Raw genomic sequence first — 15,401 nt, 5'->3', positions numbered from 1 at the left:
ATCAGTTTGGGATACAAAAAAGGATAAAATGAATACACTAATAACACAGCTGTCAACTCTCCCGCATTAGGCGGGAGTCTCAAGATTTTGAACCTTTTCTCAAGCCTAATTTTCTTGAAAATATCCATATTACAGTATACTCCCGCATTAGCTTTCTTGGTAATTCTGATACATTCACTGTATTTTTTCAGATTTTTCTTAAAGTGAGTTTGAAAGCTATGCAATAAATATGCAAATACGTTTGTCGGTAAAGCTTTAATAAAAATAGTCTAAAGTTCTTTGGTAAGCAGATAAGAAAACCGCTTTGGCGGCTGGGGAAGGGAGAAGGGATGCGAGCCCTGCGCCGGTTATCACTCCACACACCTGCCTTAGACCTTCCATTAAAATTGTTAATTATAATTAGCAAAGAGAAGTTTTTTAATGAAAAATGTTCGTTATTACAGTCGATCCCGATAAATGGAATAAAACCAAGAGTGAAGTTTCTCTAATCTAATAATTGGGATAATTGGGTTTTAAAAATAACACACATACCGCGAATAGCATTTTACCCCAAATAACGTGATTGGTCAAAGAGAAGAGGAAAAATGAAAACAGAAAAGAATAAAAGGAAAAGAAGAAAAAAGAATAAAAGAAAGCATCTGTTGGAGTTAATGAAGAAATAAATTCTTAATGATCATTGCTTCAGCTGCGAGCTTAACCAAACTTTAACACATTCTTCATCACACATCAGATCAGTTTTCCCTGTCAGAGGAAGGTTTCCAAGAGTCAGAATGCCGGCGGCCAGAAGAGCAGTTCTGCCAGTTCTGAGACTTCTTATCTGTCTGCTTTTTCAGGTAGGAATCGTCTTAGAGCTCCTTTCTTCGTCTTAGAGCCATTAAACAAATTAAACTAGCATAAAGAAGTGTAATTCGAGAACTGAAAAAAGCTACTTGCCCGCCCAGAGCCTCCCCGCTTCGCTTGTCGCGACATTTTCGAAAAAAGATAAAGTATTTAACCAAGTTTCTCTTGAATAATATTCTAAATGTCAAACTGTCTGATAAAAGGACACGGTTATAAAAAAGACGTATTTTGAAAAGCGCTTAGATAATCAACTTATTTCATTGATAGGTCCGTGAAAATTTTTCATACTATAAATGAATCTTCAAATTTAAAATTATTTGCCTTTTAGATGAGAGCATTACTCTGTTATAAGGGCAAATGAAAACAAACAAAAAAAGATTACAGTTATGGCCGCCTTTTCTTTTTCGGGAGAATAGGGGCGGGCAGTTTTTATTTTCATTTTTCTGTTTTTCTTTAATGTCTTATTTTCTTTGAATCTCAAAATTAGCCTTTTCTCGCAGAGACAAATGATTCATCCAATCAGACACTATTCGACATTTGTTATTGCAGTAAAAGGGATTCCCGAACATACTTTCATGGATGGCCTGATTAGGTGTCTAAAATTCACATGATTCTATAGGTTTTACAGAGAAAGAATTAAAATAAGAAATAAAGTTGTACGCGGCACAAATAGGTACTGGGGCAATGACCATAAACGACCATTTTGTATGTGGCCTTACGGCATTACATTTCATCTATTAAGGATGTGGAGAAGCCATGTGTAGTTCGTTGTTTATGACTTGTTGACTTGTTTCTTCAGAGCGTCCCTTTTTTACAATTAAAATCGTTTTTCTGACTCACTCCTTCAATAAGCACCAAACGCGAACCTAATTGAAGAAAAAACGCGAACCCGCGCTCAAAACGAGGAAGAGTAAATAAAGAAATGTCCTGCAGTCTATTCTCGATAACTCTCAACAGATCAAACCTAAAGTTGTCGGGAAATTTCGAAAGCGTCAAATTTAAATGTGTACCTAAGTAATTATGATTGTTCAAAGTTGCAATGTTGACTTCATATTAATTTTCAGCTTGCATCGTTGAGAAGCGCAGTGACAAAAGGTGAGAATTGAGACAAGTTCACTCGAGTTTAGGCTTTTCAATTATTATCTATGTTCCCTCAAACCAATTACAGAAAATGTTAATTATATCCGAAAATCAAATATCTTCTTAAAAAAAGCACGAGTAGTATTCATGGTTTGCGTACGCCTTGCAGGTGGTGATTGATTGTGTTCTCCTTAGATAAAGATTCAAAAACTATTTGCTTCTCACCTTAATGAAAACGTCTTCGTAGGCGGGCACCTGAAAGGTGGTGTCAGGGTTCAAAAAATAATAATAATAATAATAACAACAACAACAACAACAACGACAAAGACGACGACGACAACCACTACTACCACGAATATGACGATGACGGTGACGATGACGATGACGATGACGATGACGATGACGGTGACGATGACGATGACGATGATGATGATGATGATGATGATGATGATGATGATGATGATGATGATGATGATGATGATGATGATAATGATGTGGAAAGTCACATTCCTGGTTATCTTCATTTCTTTTTAATATTTTTGTTTAAATGTCGCCATAAATATCGTTTAGAAACAGTAAATTAGGGGGAAATATCGTGAAACTGGTGTTTCCACACCACCACCCCCTCCACATTCCCTTTGTTACTCGCGTGCTACCACCTGTAGTTTTTATCCTTTTGATTGCCTTATGGGAAAATTTAACGCGTTTCAAATAGACTAAGTTGCATTTGGTACTGTTCTTGTAGCAATGCCAAAGCCTATCGGTTTGTACAACTTCTCCTGGCCATACGGATTCGAGGATAGGACTGGTATCGGGCTTCCTATGGACCCGGCTTTTATCTCCAAGGCTTACGGACCTTACGGAGACAGAGATGGTGCCTCTCTTTTTATTTATACACCCATCCAATTACCTGGAAGTGATCAAATAGACACAAGGTAAGACACACTAGGCCCTATTAGGCCCCAGTCGCAAGGCGAGGCTATTCGAGGCTAGATACGCCATTTTGTGTGGTGTTACCTGGTGAGATTTGGTAAGGTGTGGCGAGGTAAGGTGTGGTAAGGTGTGGCGAGGTAAGGTGTGGTGTGATAAGGAGTGGTGTAGTGTGCAAAGGTGTGGCGTAGCAAGGTGCGGTGTGGTGTGGTAAGGTGTGGCGTAGCAAGGTGTGGTGTGGTAAGGTGTGGTGTAGGGTGTTAAGGCGTGGTGTGTCATCCTCTAAAGCTACCGGCCCAGACGAAATAGGCGTTAAAGTGCTCAAGATGGTCTCTCCAGTATTCTCAAGACACCTAACAAGGCTTTTCAACATGTCCATTGAAAAGAACTGTTTTTCAGCCAAGTGGAAAGTAGCGAGAGTCTCACCTCTGTTCAAAGACGGGGAGCATGGTAACCGTGATGATTATAGGCCTATTTCAGTGCTCTCTGTTATGTCCAAGATACTCGAAAAACACACAGCTACATCCTTTATGGATTACCTTTTAGAGAATGGACTACTATATGAACTACAATCAGGCTTCCGTGCCGGACATTCCACCGAGTCTGCTTTGATTAAGTTGACAGATGAAGTTCTATTCAATCTCGATCGTGACCAGGTGTCCGGGATGGTATTTGTAGATTTCAGGAAGGCTTTTGATGTTGTCGACCATCAGCTCCTTCTGGAAAAGCTGAGTGAGCCAGCATCTCTTTGGTTCAAGTCATATCTTACGGACAGACAGCAATTTGTTGCTCTGAATGGTGAGCGCTCTGAGTCCCGTATGGTTAAACAAGGTGTACCTCAAGGCAGCGTCCTAGGGCCGATTTTGCTATTGTTATTTGTAAATGACATGCCGCTACATCTGTGACACTCTTCTGTTGACATATATACAGATGACACAACAGTTACTGCAAGCACACACTACTCCAAGATCCATAGTCTGACTGTCTCCTTAAATAACGACCTGGCGGCAGTCGACGAGTGGGCGTCCAGAAATAAAATGTACGTTAACAACGCAAAGACCAAGGCTATGCTTGTCACGGGGAAATGGATAGAAGGAAGGTTAAAAGATATCCCGCTATGTTTGGACTTAAGAATCGGAGATTCCATGATTGAAGAGATTTCTTCGTATAAGCTAATAGGCATTACCTTGGACAGTCAAATGACTTTTGAGGTACATATAGACGAGCTAAGGAAAAAACTTTCAAAACGTATAGGACTAGTAATACATATAAGTCCCTTCTTAAAACGCCACCAACGGGTGGTCATAAGACCTACCCTCATGTATGGGAGTATGGTGTGGGATAGCTGTAGTAAGGATTGTTTACTAAGTATTCTTAAGCTTCAGAAAAGAGCAGCGCGTATTATTCTAGATGCTGACAGACTAACACCAACAATTACTCTATTCAACACCCTTAGCTGGCTGCCTTTCACTAAGCAATCATATATAAAAAGAAATGTTATCACCTATAAGCGCGTAAATCCAAACCTTAACACTCCAATATATTTAGACAGATTACTTATTAAAAACTCTGACATCTTTTAGGACAGACAAGATTTTCGAAAATAAATTTGATATGTCCTAGTTATAAACGTGAGTCGGAAGGAGGGCGAACATTCGCAGTCAGAACAATAAAGGAGTCGAACGCCATAGAAACCAGCATTAGAAATAAAAAGACATTGTCAAGTTTTAAGAAGAGCATTTTTAAATCATTAATTCAGAAACATATATCTGATAACTTTTTATATTGATAACTAACATTGATTCCTGATATATATATATATATATATATATATATATATATATATATATATATATAGGTATGTTAGGTGTTAGGTGTGGTGTGGTAAGGTGCAGTTTAGTAAGGCGTGATGTGGTAAGGAGTGGTAAGGTGTGGCATGGTGTGGTAAGGTGAGAGTAAGGTGTGGCATGGTGTGGTAAGGTGGGAGTAAGGTGTGGCATGGTGTGGTAAGGTGAGAGTAAGGTGTGGCATGGTGTGGTAAGGTGAGAATCAGGTGTGGCATGGTGTGGTAAGGTGAGAGTAAGGTGTGGCATGGTGTGGTAAGGTGAGAGTAAGGTGTGGCATGGTAAAGCTCTGTATGGTAAGGTTGTGGTTTGGTGTAGTGTGGTAAGGTGTGGTGTGGTAAGGTGTGGCATAGTAAGGTGTAGTAGTGTGGTAAGGTGTTTTGGTGTGGCCTAGTATGGTGTGGTATGATAAAAATGAAATGTGGTAAGTTGTGGCGTAAAAAGGTGTGGTGTGGTAAGGTGAGAGTAAGGTGTGGCATGGTGTGGTAAGGTGAGGGTAAGGTGTGGCATGGTGTGGTAAGGTGAGGGTAAGGTGTGGCATGGTGTGGTAAGGTGAGAGTAAGGTGTGGCATGGTGTGGTAAGGTGAGAGAAAGGTGTGGCATGGTGTGGTAAGGTGAGAGTAAGGTGTGGCATGGTGTGGTAAGGTGAGAGTAAGGTGTGGCATGGTGTGGTAAGGTGAGAGTAAGGTGTGGCATGGTGTGCTAAGGTGAGAGTAAGGTGTGGCATGGTGTGGTAAGGTGAGAGTAAGGTGTGGCATGGTGTGGTAAGGTGAGAATCAGGTGTGGCATGGTTTGGTAAGGTGAGAGTAAGGTGTGGCATGGTGTGGTAAGGTGAGAGTAAGGTGTGGCATGGTAAAGCTCTGTATGGTAAGGTTGTGGTTTGGTGTAGTGTGGTAAGGTGTGGTGTGGTAAGGTGTGGCGTAGTAAGGTGTAGTGTGGTAAGGTGTAGTGTGGTAAGGTGTGGCGTAGTAAGGTGTAGTGTGGTAATGTGTAGTGTGGTAAGGTGTGGTGTGGTAAGGTGTGGCGTAGTAAGCTGTAGTGTGGTAAGGTGTGGTGTAGTAAGGTGTAGTGTGGTAAGGTGTGGCGTAGTAAGGTGTGGTGTGGTAAGGTGTGGCGTATTAAGGTGTAGTGTGGTAAGGTGTGGCGTGGTAAGGTGTGGCGTGGTAAGGTGTAGTGTGGTAAGGTGTGGCGTAGTAAGGTGTAGTGTGGTAAGGTGTGGCGGTAAGGTGTGGTGTGGTAAGGTGTGGCGTAGTAAGGTGTAGTGTGGTAAGGTGTGGCGCAGTAAGGTGTAGTGTGGTAAGGTGTGGCGTAGTAAGGTGTGGTGTGGTAAGGTGTGGCGTAGTAAGGTGTAGTGTGGTAAGGTGTGGCGTAGTAAGGTGTGGTGTGGTAAGGTGTGGCGTAGTAAGGTGTAGTGTGGTAAGGTGTGGCGTAGTAAGGTGTAGTGTGGTAAGGTGTGGCGTAGTAAGGTGTAGTGTGGTAATGTGTGGCGTAGTAAGGTGTAGTGTGGTAAGGTGTGGCGTAGTAAGGTGTGGTGTGGTAAGGTATTGTGTGGTATGGTAAGGTGTGATGTGGCGTGGCGTGGTGTGGTGATATTTGGTAAGGTGGTGTGTAGTAAAGTATGGTGTAGTAAGTTGTGGCGTAGTAAGGTATGGTGTAAGAAATTGTGGTGTTGTAAAATGAGGTGTGGTATGGTAAGTTGTGGTGTAGTAAGTTGTTGTGTGGTAAGGTGTGTGGTATGGTTCGGTATGGTAAGGTGGTTTGTAGCAAGGTGTGGTGTAGTAAGGTGTGGGATGGTATAGTGTGGTGTGGTATGGTGTGGCGTAGTTAGGGGTGATGTGGTGTAGTGGGTAAGTTGTGGTGTGGTAAGGTGATGCGTAGTAAGTTGTGGTGTGATAAGGTGTGATGTAGTGTGGTTATATGTGGTGTGTGTAATGTGGTAAGGTTTGGTATGGTGTGGTGTGGTCAGGTTTGGTGTGTAAGAGGAGGTATGGTACGGCGTTCTTTGGTGTGCCGTGGTGTGGTAAGGTGTGGTATGGTATGGTGATATTTGGTAAGGTGATGTGTGATAAGGTGTGGCGTAGTAAATTGTGGTGTGAAAAGTTGTAGAGTGGTAAGTGGAGGCATGGTAAGCTGTGGTTTTGTAAAGGTTTGGTATGGTGTGGTGTGGTTTGGTGTGGTGTGGTGTAGTAAGGGAAGGTATGGTACGACGTGCTTTGGTTTGCTGAGGTGTGGTAAGGTGTGATGTGTTAAGGTGTGTTGTGGTAAGGTGTGGTGTGGTAAGGTGTGATGTGGCGTGGCGTGGTGTGGTGATATTTGGTAAGGTGGTGTGTAGTAAAGTACGGTGTAGTAAGTTGTGGCGTAGTAAGGTATGGTGTAAGAAATTGTGGTGTTGTAAAATGAGGTGTGGTATGGTAAGTTGTGGTGTAGTAAGTTGTTGTGTGGTAAGGTGTGTGGTATGGTGCGGTATGGTAAGGTGGTTTGTAGCAAGGTGTGGTGTAGTAAGGTGTGGGATGGTATAGTGTGGTGTGGTATGGTGTGGCGTAGCTAGGGGTGATGTGGTGTAGTGGGTAAGTTGTGGTGTGGTAAGGTGATGCGTAGTAAGTTGTGGTGTGATAAGGTGTGATGTAGTGTGGTTATATGTGGTGTGTGTAATGTGGTAAGGTTTGGTATGGTGTGGTGTGGTCAGGTTTGGTGTGTAAGAGGAGGTATGGTACGGCGTTCTTTGGTGTGCCGTGGTGTGGTAAGGTGTGGTATGGTATGGTGATATTTGGTAAGGTGATGTGTGATAAGGTGTGGCGTAGTAAATTGTGGTGTGAAAAGTTGTAGAGTGGTAAGTGGAGGCATGGTAAGCTGTGGTTTTGTAAAGGTTTGGTATGGTGTGGTGTGGTCGGGTTTGGTGTGGTGTGGTGTAGTAAGGGAAGGTATGGTACGACGTGCTTTGGTTTGCTGAGGTGTGGTAAGGTGTGATGTGTTAAGGTGTGTTGTGGTAAGGTGTGGTGTGGTAAGGTGTGGTGTGGTAAGGTGTGGTGTGGTATGGTGATATTTGGTAAGGTGGTGTGTAGTAAAGTACGGTGTAGTAAGTTGTGGCGTAGTAAGGTATGGTGTAAGAAATTGTGGTGTTGTAAAATGAGGTGTGGTATGGTAAGTTGTGGTGTAGTAAGTTGTTGTGTGGTAAGGTGTGTGGTATGGTGCGGTATGGTAAGGTGGTTTGTAGCAAGGTGTGGTGTAGTAAGGTGTGGGATGGTATAGTGTGGTGTGGTATGGTGTGGCGTAGTTAGGGGTGATGTGGTGTAGTGGGTAAGTTGTGGTGTGGTAAGGTGATGCGTAGTAAGTTGTGGTGTGATAAGGTGTGATGTAGTGTGGTTATATGTGGTGTGTGTAATGTGGTAAGGTTTGGTATGGTGTGGTGTGGTCAGGTTTGGTGTGTAAGAGGAGGTATGGTACGGCGTTCTTTGGTGTGCCGTGGTGTGGTAAGGTGTGGTATGGTATGGTGATATTTGGTAAGGTGATGTGTGATAAGGTGTGGCGTAGTAAATTGTGGTGTGAAAAGTTGTAGAGTGGTAAGTGGAGGCATGGTAAGCTGTGGTTTTGTAAAGGTTTGGTATGGTGTGGTGTGGTCGGGTTTGGTGTGGTGTGGTGTAGTAAGGGAAGGTATGGTACGGCGTGCTTTGGTTTGCTGAGGTGTGGTAAGGTGTGATGTGTTAAGGTGTGTTGTGGTAAGGTGTGGTGTGGTAAGGTGTGGTGTGGTAAGGTGTGGTGTGGTAAGGTGTGGTTTTGTATGTTGAGGTGTAGTAAGGTATGCTGTAGTAAGCCGTAGCGTGGAAAGGTATTGTATGGTAAAGTTTTGTATTGTGGGGTGTGGTGTGGTAAGGTGTGTTGTGGTAAGGTGTGTTGTGGTAAGGTGTGTTGTGGTAAGGTGTGGTGTGGTAAGGTGTGATTTGGTATGATGAGGTTTAGTAAGGTATGCTGTAGTAAGCCGTAGCGTGGAAAGGTATTGTATGGTAAGGTTTTGTATTGTGGGGTGTGGTGTGGTAAGGTGTGTTGTGGTAAGGTGTGTTGTGGTAAGGTGTGGTGTGGTAAGGTGTGGTTTGGTATGATGAGGTGTAGTAAGGTGTTGTATGGTAAGGTTTTGTATTGTGAGGTGTGCTGTAGTTAGTCGTGGCGTGGTAAGGTGTGGTGTGGTCTGGTAAGGTGTGGTGTGGTAAGGTGTAATGTGGTTAAGTTGTGTTGTGGCAAGATGTGGGGTGGTAAGGTGTTGTTTGGTATGGTAAGGTGTTGGTTGGTGTGGTAAAGTGTGGTTTGGTGTTGTAAGTTTTGACATGTCAAGAAAAGATATTTGTGTAGTACGGTGGGACGTAATGTGGTGTGGTAAAGTATGGTAAGGTTGGTATGGTAAGATCGGTCGTGGTTTTTAACACATCCATTCCATCTTCGTTTATCAACACAGGTATTCCATTACTGCGCTTATCTGGATACGCCAGGAAACTGCAGGCCCAATTTTTCAATACGACAATAACAGTCTTAAGGGGGTACACTTCTGGTTTCGCACACCGACCGAACTATACCTGCAGATACCAGAACGTGGCACAGCAAAAACATACGGTGCCTCTACATACAGCAACCTCACTACCAACACCTGGCACCATGTGGGGTTCACATATGACTACTCCACTGGCCTGCAAAGGCTCTACGTTAATGGTACTAAAGTTGCAGAGAAGAATATCGGTACTCATGAAATTGCTACTAATTACGAGGTGAGGCTTAAATGAGGGGTTTTAATGCTTATGCAAACACTAGACAGAGATCGTCGAACCGCTTTGCAGGGGAGGGGATCCAGAGGGTGGTGCGAGGTTTTTAAAAAAATAAATTTGGTGGCGAATTTCTAGCACACTCTTTGTATTCTGGACCTATTTAGCTTTAATTTTCGTTTGTCTTTAAACACGATAACCCCAGCCAGATTCACTACTGATATAAAGAGGTAATGCGCTGAATTAGGACCGTCGCTTACAGGACCGGCGGAAGGGAGGGCGCCCCCTCACTTTTCTGAGCGGATGTTTCTTTATATATGAACGTTTTTTCAAGCGGGTTTCAAGCGGTACTTATGCAACCGTCATCAAATTTGTTAAACAGTCTAAAATCCTATACATACAAACTTTTTCCGCGTTCTTATAAATAGCTCTTAAGGATTTGGAACCACCACACACACCTCCCCCTGAAACCACCAACCACACCTCCCCCTGAAACCACTACCCACCTCTCCCCAAACTTCACCCCCTGGTTTAGGCTTTCCATATTATCACCCCGGATTGAAATGGTCACGGCACATTTTGGTCTTGTGCGATGGAGAATCTGGTTTTCATATGATCGCACTGGAATTCAAGTGAACGTGTGCGATTATAGAAACTAAGGCTATGTTTACACGGTGCCGGACGAACTTTTCGTCCGCTCAATAATTCGTACGGTTACGCGTACCGTTTACACGGGACCACCCTAACCGTACGAAAAAAGAGACGCCTAACCGTACGAAAATTCTTACGGTAAATTCGAGGACAAATTTTCGACCGGATGAATTATCTAACTGCCTTGAATCGTGTAAACACCACAACCGGACGAATTTTCGTACGCTACCGATGATTTTAGGCGCGGTGGCATAACTGCCTGGCTGCTCAGTAGATGAACAACCTTGGTGGAGGCCGTTATTTTCATCTCAAAATGATACCAATACTGCTTGGAATACTACCAAATGTTGTTGCAATGATGAGCAACATTATCGTGTCGGTTTTGCAGAGAATGTGGCTTATCAGGCCAATAAACGACGAATTTTGAAGGCAGTTTTCATGCAACAACACCGAAAAAACACCGCGGTGAAAAAGAACAGACAAACAAACAAAGTTTTGGGTAAGACCTGGCCGGGTTTCTCTTGGGTGGGAAAACTTTGTGAGTAGCTGCTGTTTGCAGAAAACCGCTGACCAAGTGTGATATTCGTCCGGTTCCGTGAAAACACGACGTACGTATAAATTAGTGAGCGGATGAAAATTCGTCCGGCACCGTGTAAACATAGCCTTAACCTGTGACCTTATGCGACGTGTCCGACGAGTGTGATCATATGGAAACTACTTTACCATGGCAATGCTATCGTACGGTCAATATACCTGCATTACCTACCTACCTATACCTACCAATATACCTGATTCGAGCACTCAAAAAATATGAATCATATGAAAACCAGCCTGTAAACAGCAATGTCACCAGTTTACTTCTGGTTGATTGATTTCTAAATTGTAAAAGCAGTGTGTCTATAGGAAGATTCTTTGAGGATGTGACTGATAATTTAGAGCGGATGGCCTATTAAGGCGACTTACTAAAGTAACAGAAGTTCGACACCTCTCCACTTTGCGCGAGCGCATTGCACTGATTTGTGGATATAAATGCACTACATTATCAAGGAAGGATGAAAGCTCATATATTCAAAAATATTTTGAAGTTAGGGCGTGGTCTCTCCAAGATATGACGTCACCTAATGTAATACCGTGTAGCAAAAGCGCAAAGTGGAGAGGTGTCGAACTTCTGGTACTGTAGTAAGTCGCCTACAACGCGGGTTCTAATACATTCTTTTGTCGGTTGAGGTTTGCGTGCCCTCCAAAAGTGAACTGGGACAATGCCGCTTTAAGCTATAATTAGTATTGTTTGTTTTCCGTCCGGGACCTTTAGCTTAACTTACTTATCCAAAAGAAGTGACAAACACAATGATCAATGTAAATTCCAGGTTTTACACCTTTATCAAACCACTGACCGGGAATTATCTCACTTCATAGCTTCGCTTCGGGAAAAACTACGGAGTAAGATTACTCCCTGGTGGCACATATGGGATAAAAGCCCGCATGTACTGTTTCCAGTTATATGACCAGGCTCTCAGCCCTGACCAAGTGAACGCAGCCAGGGACATGTGCATCAGAAAAGGTAACTCTCCTATTTTTGCCAGAGCATATAAGGCTATATATGGGGGTATAGGTATAGGCTATGTTAGGGGGTATATGGGTTAGCGATCAATTGACTGATACCTCCTACCCTAAAATTCTGCAAAAAAACGTTCGGAGAGGTGGGGCTGGTCAATTTCGGATGGTAGCTCGCTTAGAAGAGGGAAACTTAAATTCTAAACCTCCGTTGCCTTGCGGCATACCCCCTCAGGGGAAAGGAAGTCCTGGCTAAATCCTGACGGAAAATCCGATGCTGGAGTACCAAAGGCAGCCTGCCCTTGCATTGTCAGGACCAGTAACTCCTGTGGCGCAGCTGGTGCCAAGCTGTATTGATTTTGTCCCCCCTTGGATCCTTCAACTTCGCGGAGGGAGGGAACTGCTGCATGGGCAACAGCTGTCCCTCGATATTACCCTGCTCAGGCTCTGTAGCTCCACTTGAGAGGACACTCCAGAGTCATCGAAAGAGAGGCTGCACCACTCAAAAAAGAAGGGTCGTCCGCGCATCAATGCCAGCTGTGTCAGCATACCTGTGAGAACCCAGCAGTTTATTAACAGTTTCAAAGACGCTCTCGACGAGGGAGCGGCAGGAGATGACCCCATCAATTCCATGTGGCCCCGCCTCCGTGACGCTGTGTACAACTCCGCAATTACTGCCTACGGGAAGAAAGAGCCGAAGAGCGCCGACTGGTGCGAGGCCCATCGAGAGGAAATGGAGCCCGTGACTGAGGAGAAGCCCAGCTCAAGAGCTCTTCAAGCCCTACGGACTGCTAGGGACAAAGTTAAGCAGACCGCCCGTCACTGTGTCCTTACCTACTGGCTGAACCTCTGCAACAGTGTACAGACAGCTGCAGAGTCAGGGGATGCAAGAGCAATGTACGAGTGCATCAAGAAGGCAACAGGTCCAACCCCATCCAAGACTACCCTCCTCAAGTCACTGTCACGGACGTAGCTCTCAACGCCATCCCAGACCTACCAGTCATAGAGAAGCTAGACATCCAGTGTGGCTTCAGTGCTAGCCGATCAACAGCAGACTTGATCTTCTCTCTACGTCAGCCACAGGAAAGGTGTCAGACGCAGCACATGCCACTCTACATCGCCTTCATCGACCTTACAAAGTTAGTGAAGCACAAGACTTCAACAGTGCAAAATCTGGTCCTGGGTACTGAGAAAACCCCCAACAATCGCTATTAAAAAGTACACCCTTGAGGTTGCGGAGAACTTCACCTACCTCAAATCCACGATCCCTAACACACTGTCCATCGACTTGGAGATCAACAAGGCAGCTGCAAGCATGGGCAAACTGAACAAGCGAGTGTAGAACAACTCCAGCCTCATCGAGATGACCAGACTGTGCGTCTACCAAGCCTGCGTGCTCAGGCAAAAAACAAGCTCAACACCTTCCACATGAGGTGCCTGCGGCGCATACTGCATATTTTAAGTGGCAGGACAAGGTCCCAAACACAGACAGGTGCTGAATCGAGCCAACATGAGCATCATGCAGACTATAATCATTCCCAAAGACCTTCTCTATGGTGAGCTGGCTGTAGACCAAAGAACAAGAAGGCGCCTGAGACTGCGGTTCAAGGACATCTGCAAGAGGAACATTAAACAGTGCTCCATCGACCCCCAACTCATGAGAGAGCCAAGCTGATGATCGCTGACTTGCAGTTAGGCAGGGCACGGCATTCGCAGAGGCTGAGCGGAACGAGATTGCCGCCCAGAAGAGAACCAGGAGGAAGCAGAGGCAGCAAAAGATTCAACAGTCTTCTGTCTTCACTTGCACCAAGTGCGTCAGGGACTGCCATTCTCAAGTCTGACTGCACCGTCATTCCCTGCGGTGCAGATAGGCTCACAAGGAGTGGCACCATCGTATCCCTAGACAAATGCCGACGAGGGCTCCCCAAATTCGCCGATCCATTAATGTCCCACCGATGCCAACATCATGAAACATTATGTACATTTTGAACAACACCCCATACTGATATTATGAATACCCGTCCCGCCGTACTAACATAATAACAACTCTGCCCTCCCATCTCTTGCAAAAATGCTGTATTGTTTTAACCTCTATTACACGAGAAATGCGCGTATAACACTTTTTGTTTTCTCTAAGAACTTTTCAGACAGTGCTTCAATTATAAAATATTGAAGAGTTTTCTGGAGGCAAAGAGTCACAACTGGTACTACTTCAAGGGCAAAAAGGCAAAGAAAATTCGGTCCAGCTGCCCATTGAAGGCAGATTGCCAAGTCTGGATCAACGGGACACACCCTTCAAGGGCACAAGGGACAGTAGAACACGAGCTGTGCTTTCGTGGGGCGAGTGGCTGCTGTGAACACAAGGCGAGGGTGGAGGTACGACAATGCTATGGCTATAACGTCTACAAGTTCATGGGTCTTCCACCTCGAGATGCATATCCCCAGATATGCCTCGAAACAGGTAAACATAATCCCCTTCCCCTACCCCGACGGGATGCATACCCCAAGGTATGCCTTGAAATAGGTAAAAATAATCCCCTTCCCCTACCCCGTCGGGATGCATACCCCAAGGTATGCCTGGAAACAGGTAAAAATAATCCCCTACCGCTACCCCCCACAAGATGCATACCCCAAGATATGCTACGAAACAGGTAAACATAATTCCCTACCCCAACCCCCACGGGATGCATATCGCAAGATATGCCTCGAAACAGGTAAAAATAATCCCCTTCCCCTACCCCCCACAAGATGCATACCCCAAGATATGCCTCGAAACAGGTAAACATAATCCCCTACCCCTACGGGATGCATATCACAGGATATGCCTCGAAACAGGTAGAAATAATCCCCATGGGATACATACCCAAGAATGAGTTCTGCTCCTATCAATAGAAAGGAGCATGCGGATATATTTATTTTCTTCTAAATCTTCCAGATTCAGACATGTTTGCGCCAGACAAGATTTTCGAGCAAAGGCCCGGTTACCGTCTCACCAGTCACGTGATCCACACCGAAACCGATGTCCCCTCCTCTCATGAGTGCATGGGCTACTGTCTGGTGGATGACAAACGATGCAAGTCCGTGAACTACAGCGCGCGAGAGAACAGAACATGCCAACTGAACAACGCAACGGCCACGGAGTTTGACGGACACCTGTCAATCCAACAGACAGGCTGGGAGTACTACCAGCCGTCAGACTTTATTACCGTTGTGTAAATAGGATGGTGAATCGCTGGCAGTTCCCTTGTCCCAGGCCTTCCTATCGGGTTTCTTACGGTCATCCTGTGAGTAAGAGCTTTGACGTCACAGGAAATCACGTGGGCGAGCCTGCCCCAGACCCAAAGCTGCTTCACGGGTTTTTTTTTTTTAAAGAAAGGGGACCCGGTAAGAGAGCCTGGGACTAGCCTGCGCGGGTGTTATCTTTTGGCATCATTGATACATGCGGTGCAGTGAACTTAATTACATTTTTGTAGTGTTTTCATTTATGCACGGAAAGATATGTCAGTTGTATCAATATTATCAAACTTTAAACAAACTATTAGTAATCACACTAATGTGTAGCTTTCAGAGTCTAAATCAGTGGTAAACCTTTTATTATATAATCATATTATATAATATGATGAACTATCGTAGGCCTTGGATAAGAAATGTGCACACAAAGAGGCAACTGTGTAAAACTTTAATATACTTACATTCATTGTAACCTAGATTGTATTGTGTATTGGAGCCAGTAAAGATCCCACGGTACCTCCCA

General features: G+C 44.4%; 1 protein-coding gene across 1 annotated transcript; it reads left to right on the top strand.

Moving 5' to 3' along the window:
* Window positions 1-681: 681 nt before the first annotated feature.
* LOC116605921 lies at window positions 682-15,401 on the top strand. The gene is made up of 7 exons (XM_048731694.1): window positions 682-833; window positions 1,905-1,935; window positions 2,666-2,855; window positions 9,142-9,448; window positions 11,510-11,654; window positions 13,785-14,108; window positions 14,583-15,401. The coding sequence occupies exons 1-7, from the start codon at window positions 771-773 to the stop codon at window positions 14,861-14,863; spliced, it is 1,341 nt and encodes a 446-aa protein (XP_048587651.1). The 5' UTR covers window positions 682-770; the 3' UTR covers window positions 14,864-15,401.

Source organism: Nematostella vectensis, chromosome 1, assembly GCF_932526225.1.
Source record: "Nematostella vectensis chromosome 1, jaNemVect1.1, whole genome shotgun sequence".
Taxonomy (NCBI): Eukaryota; Metazoa; Cnidaria; class Anthozoa; order Actiniaria; family Edwardsiidae; genus Nematostella; species Nematostella vectensis.
This window is presented reverse-complemented; position numbering and strand designations above follow the sequence as displayed.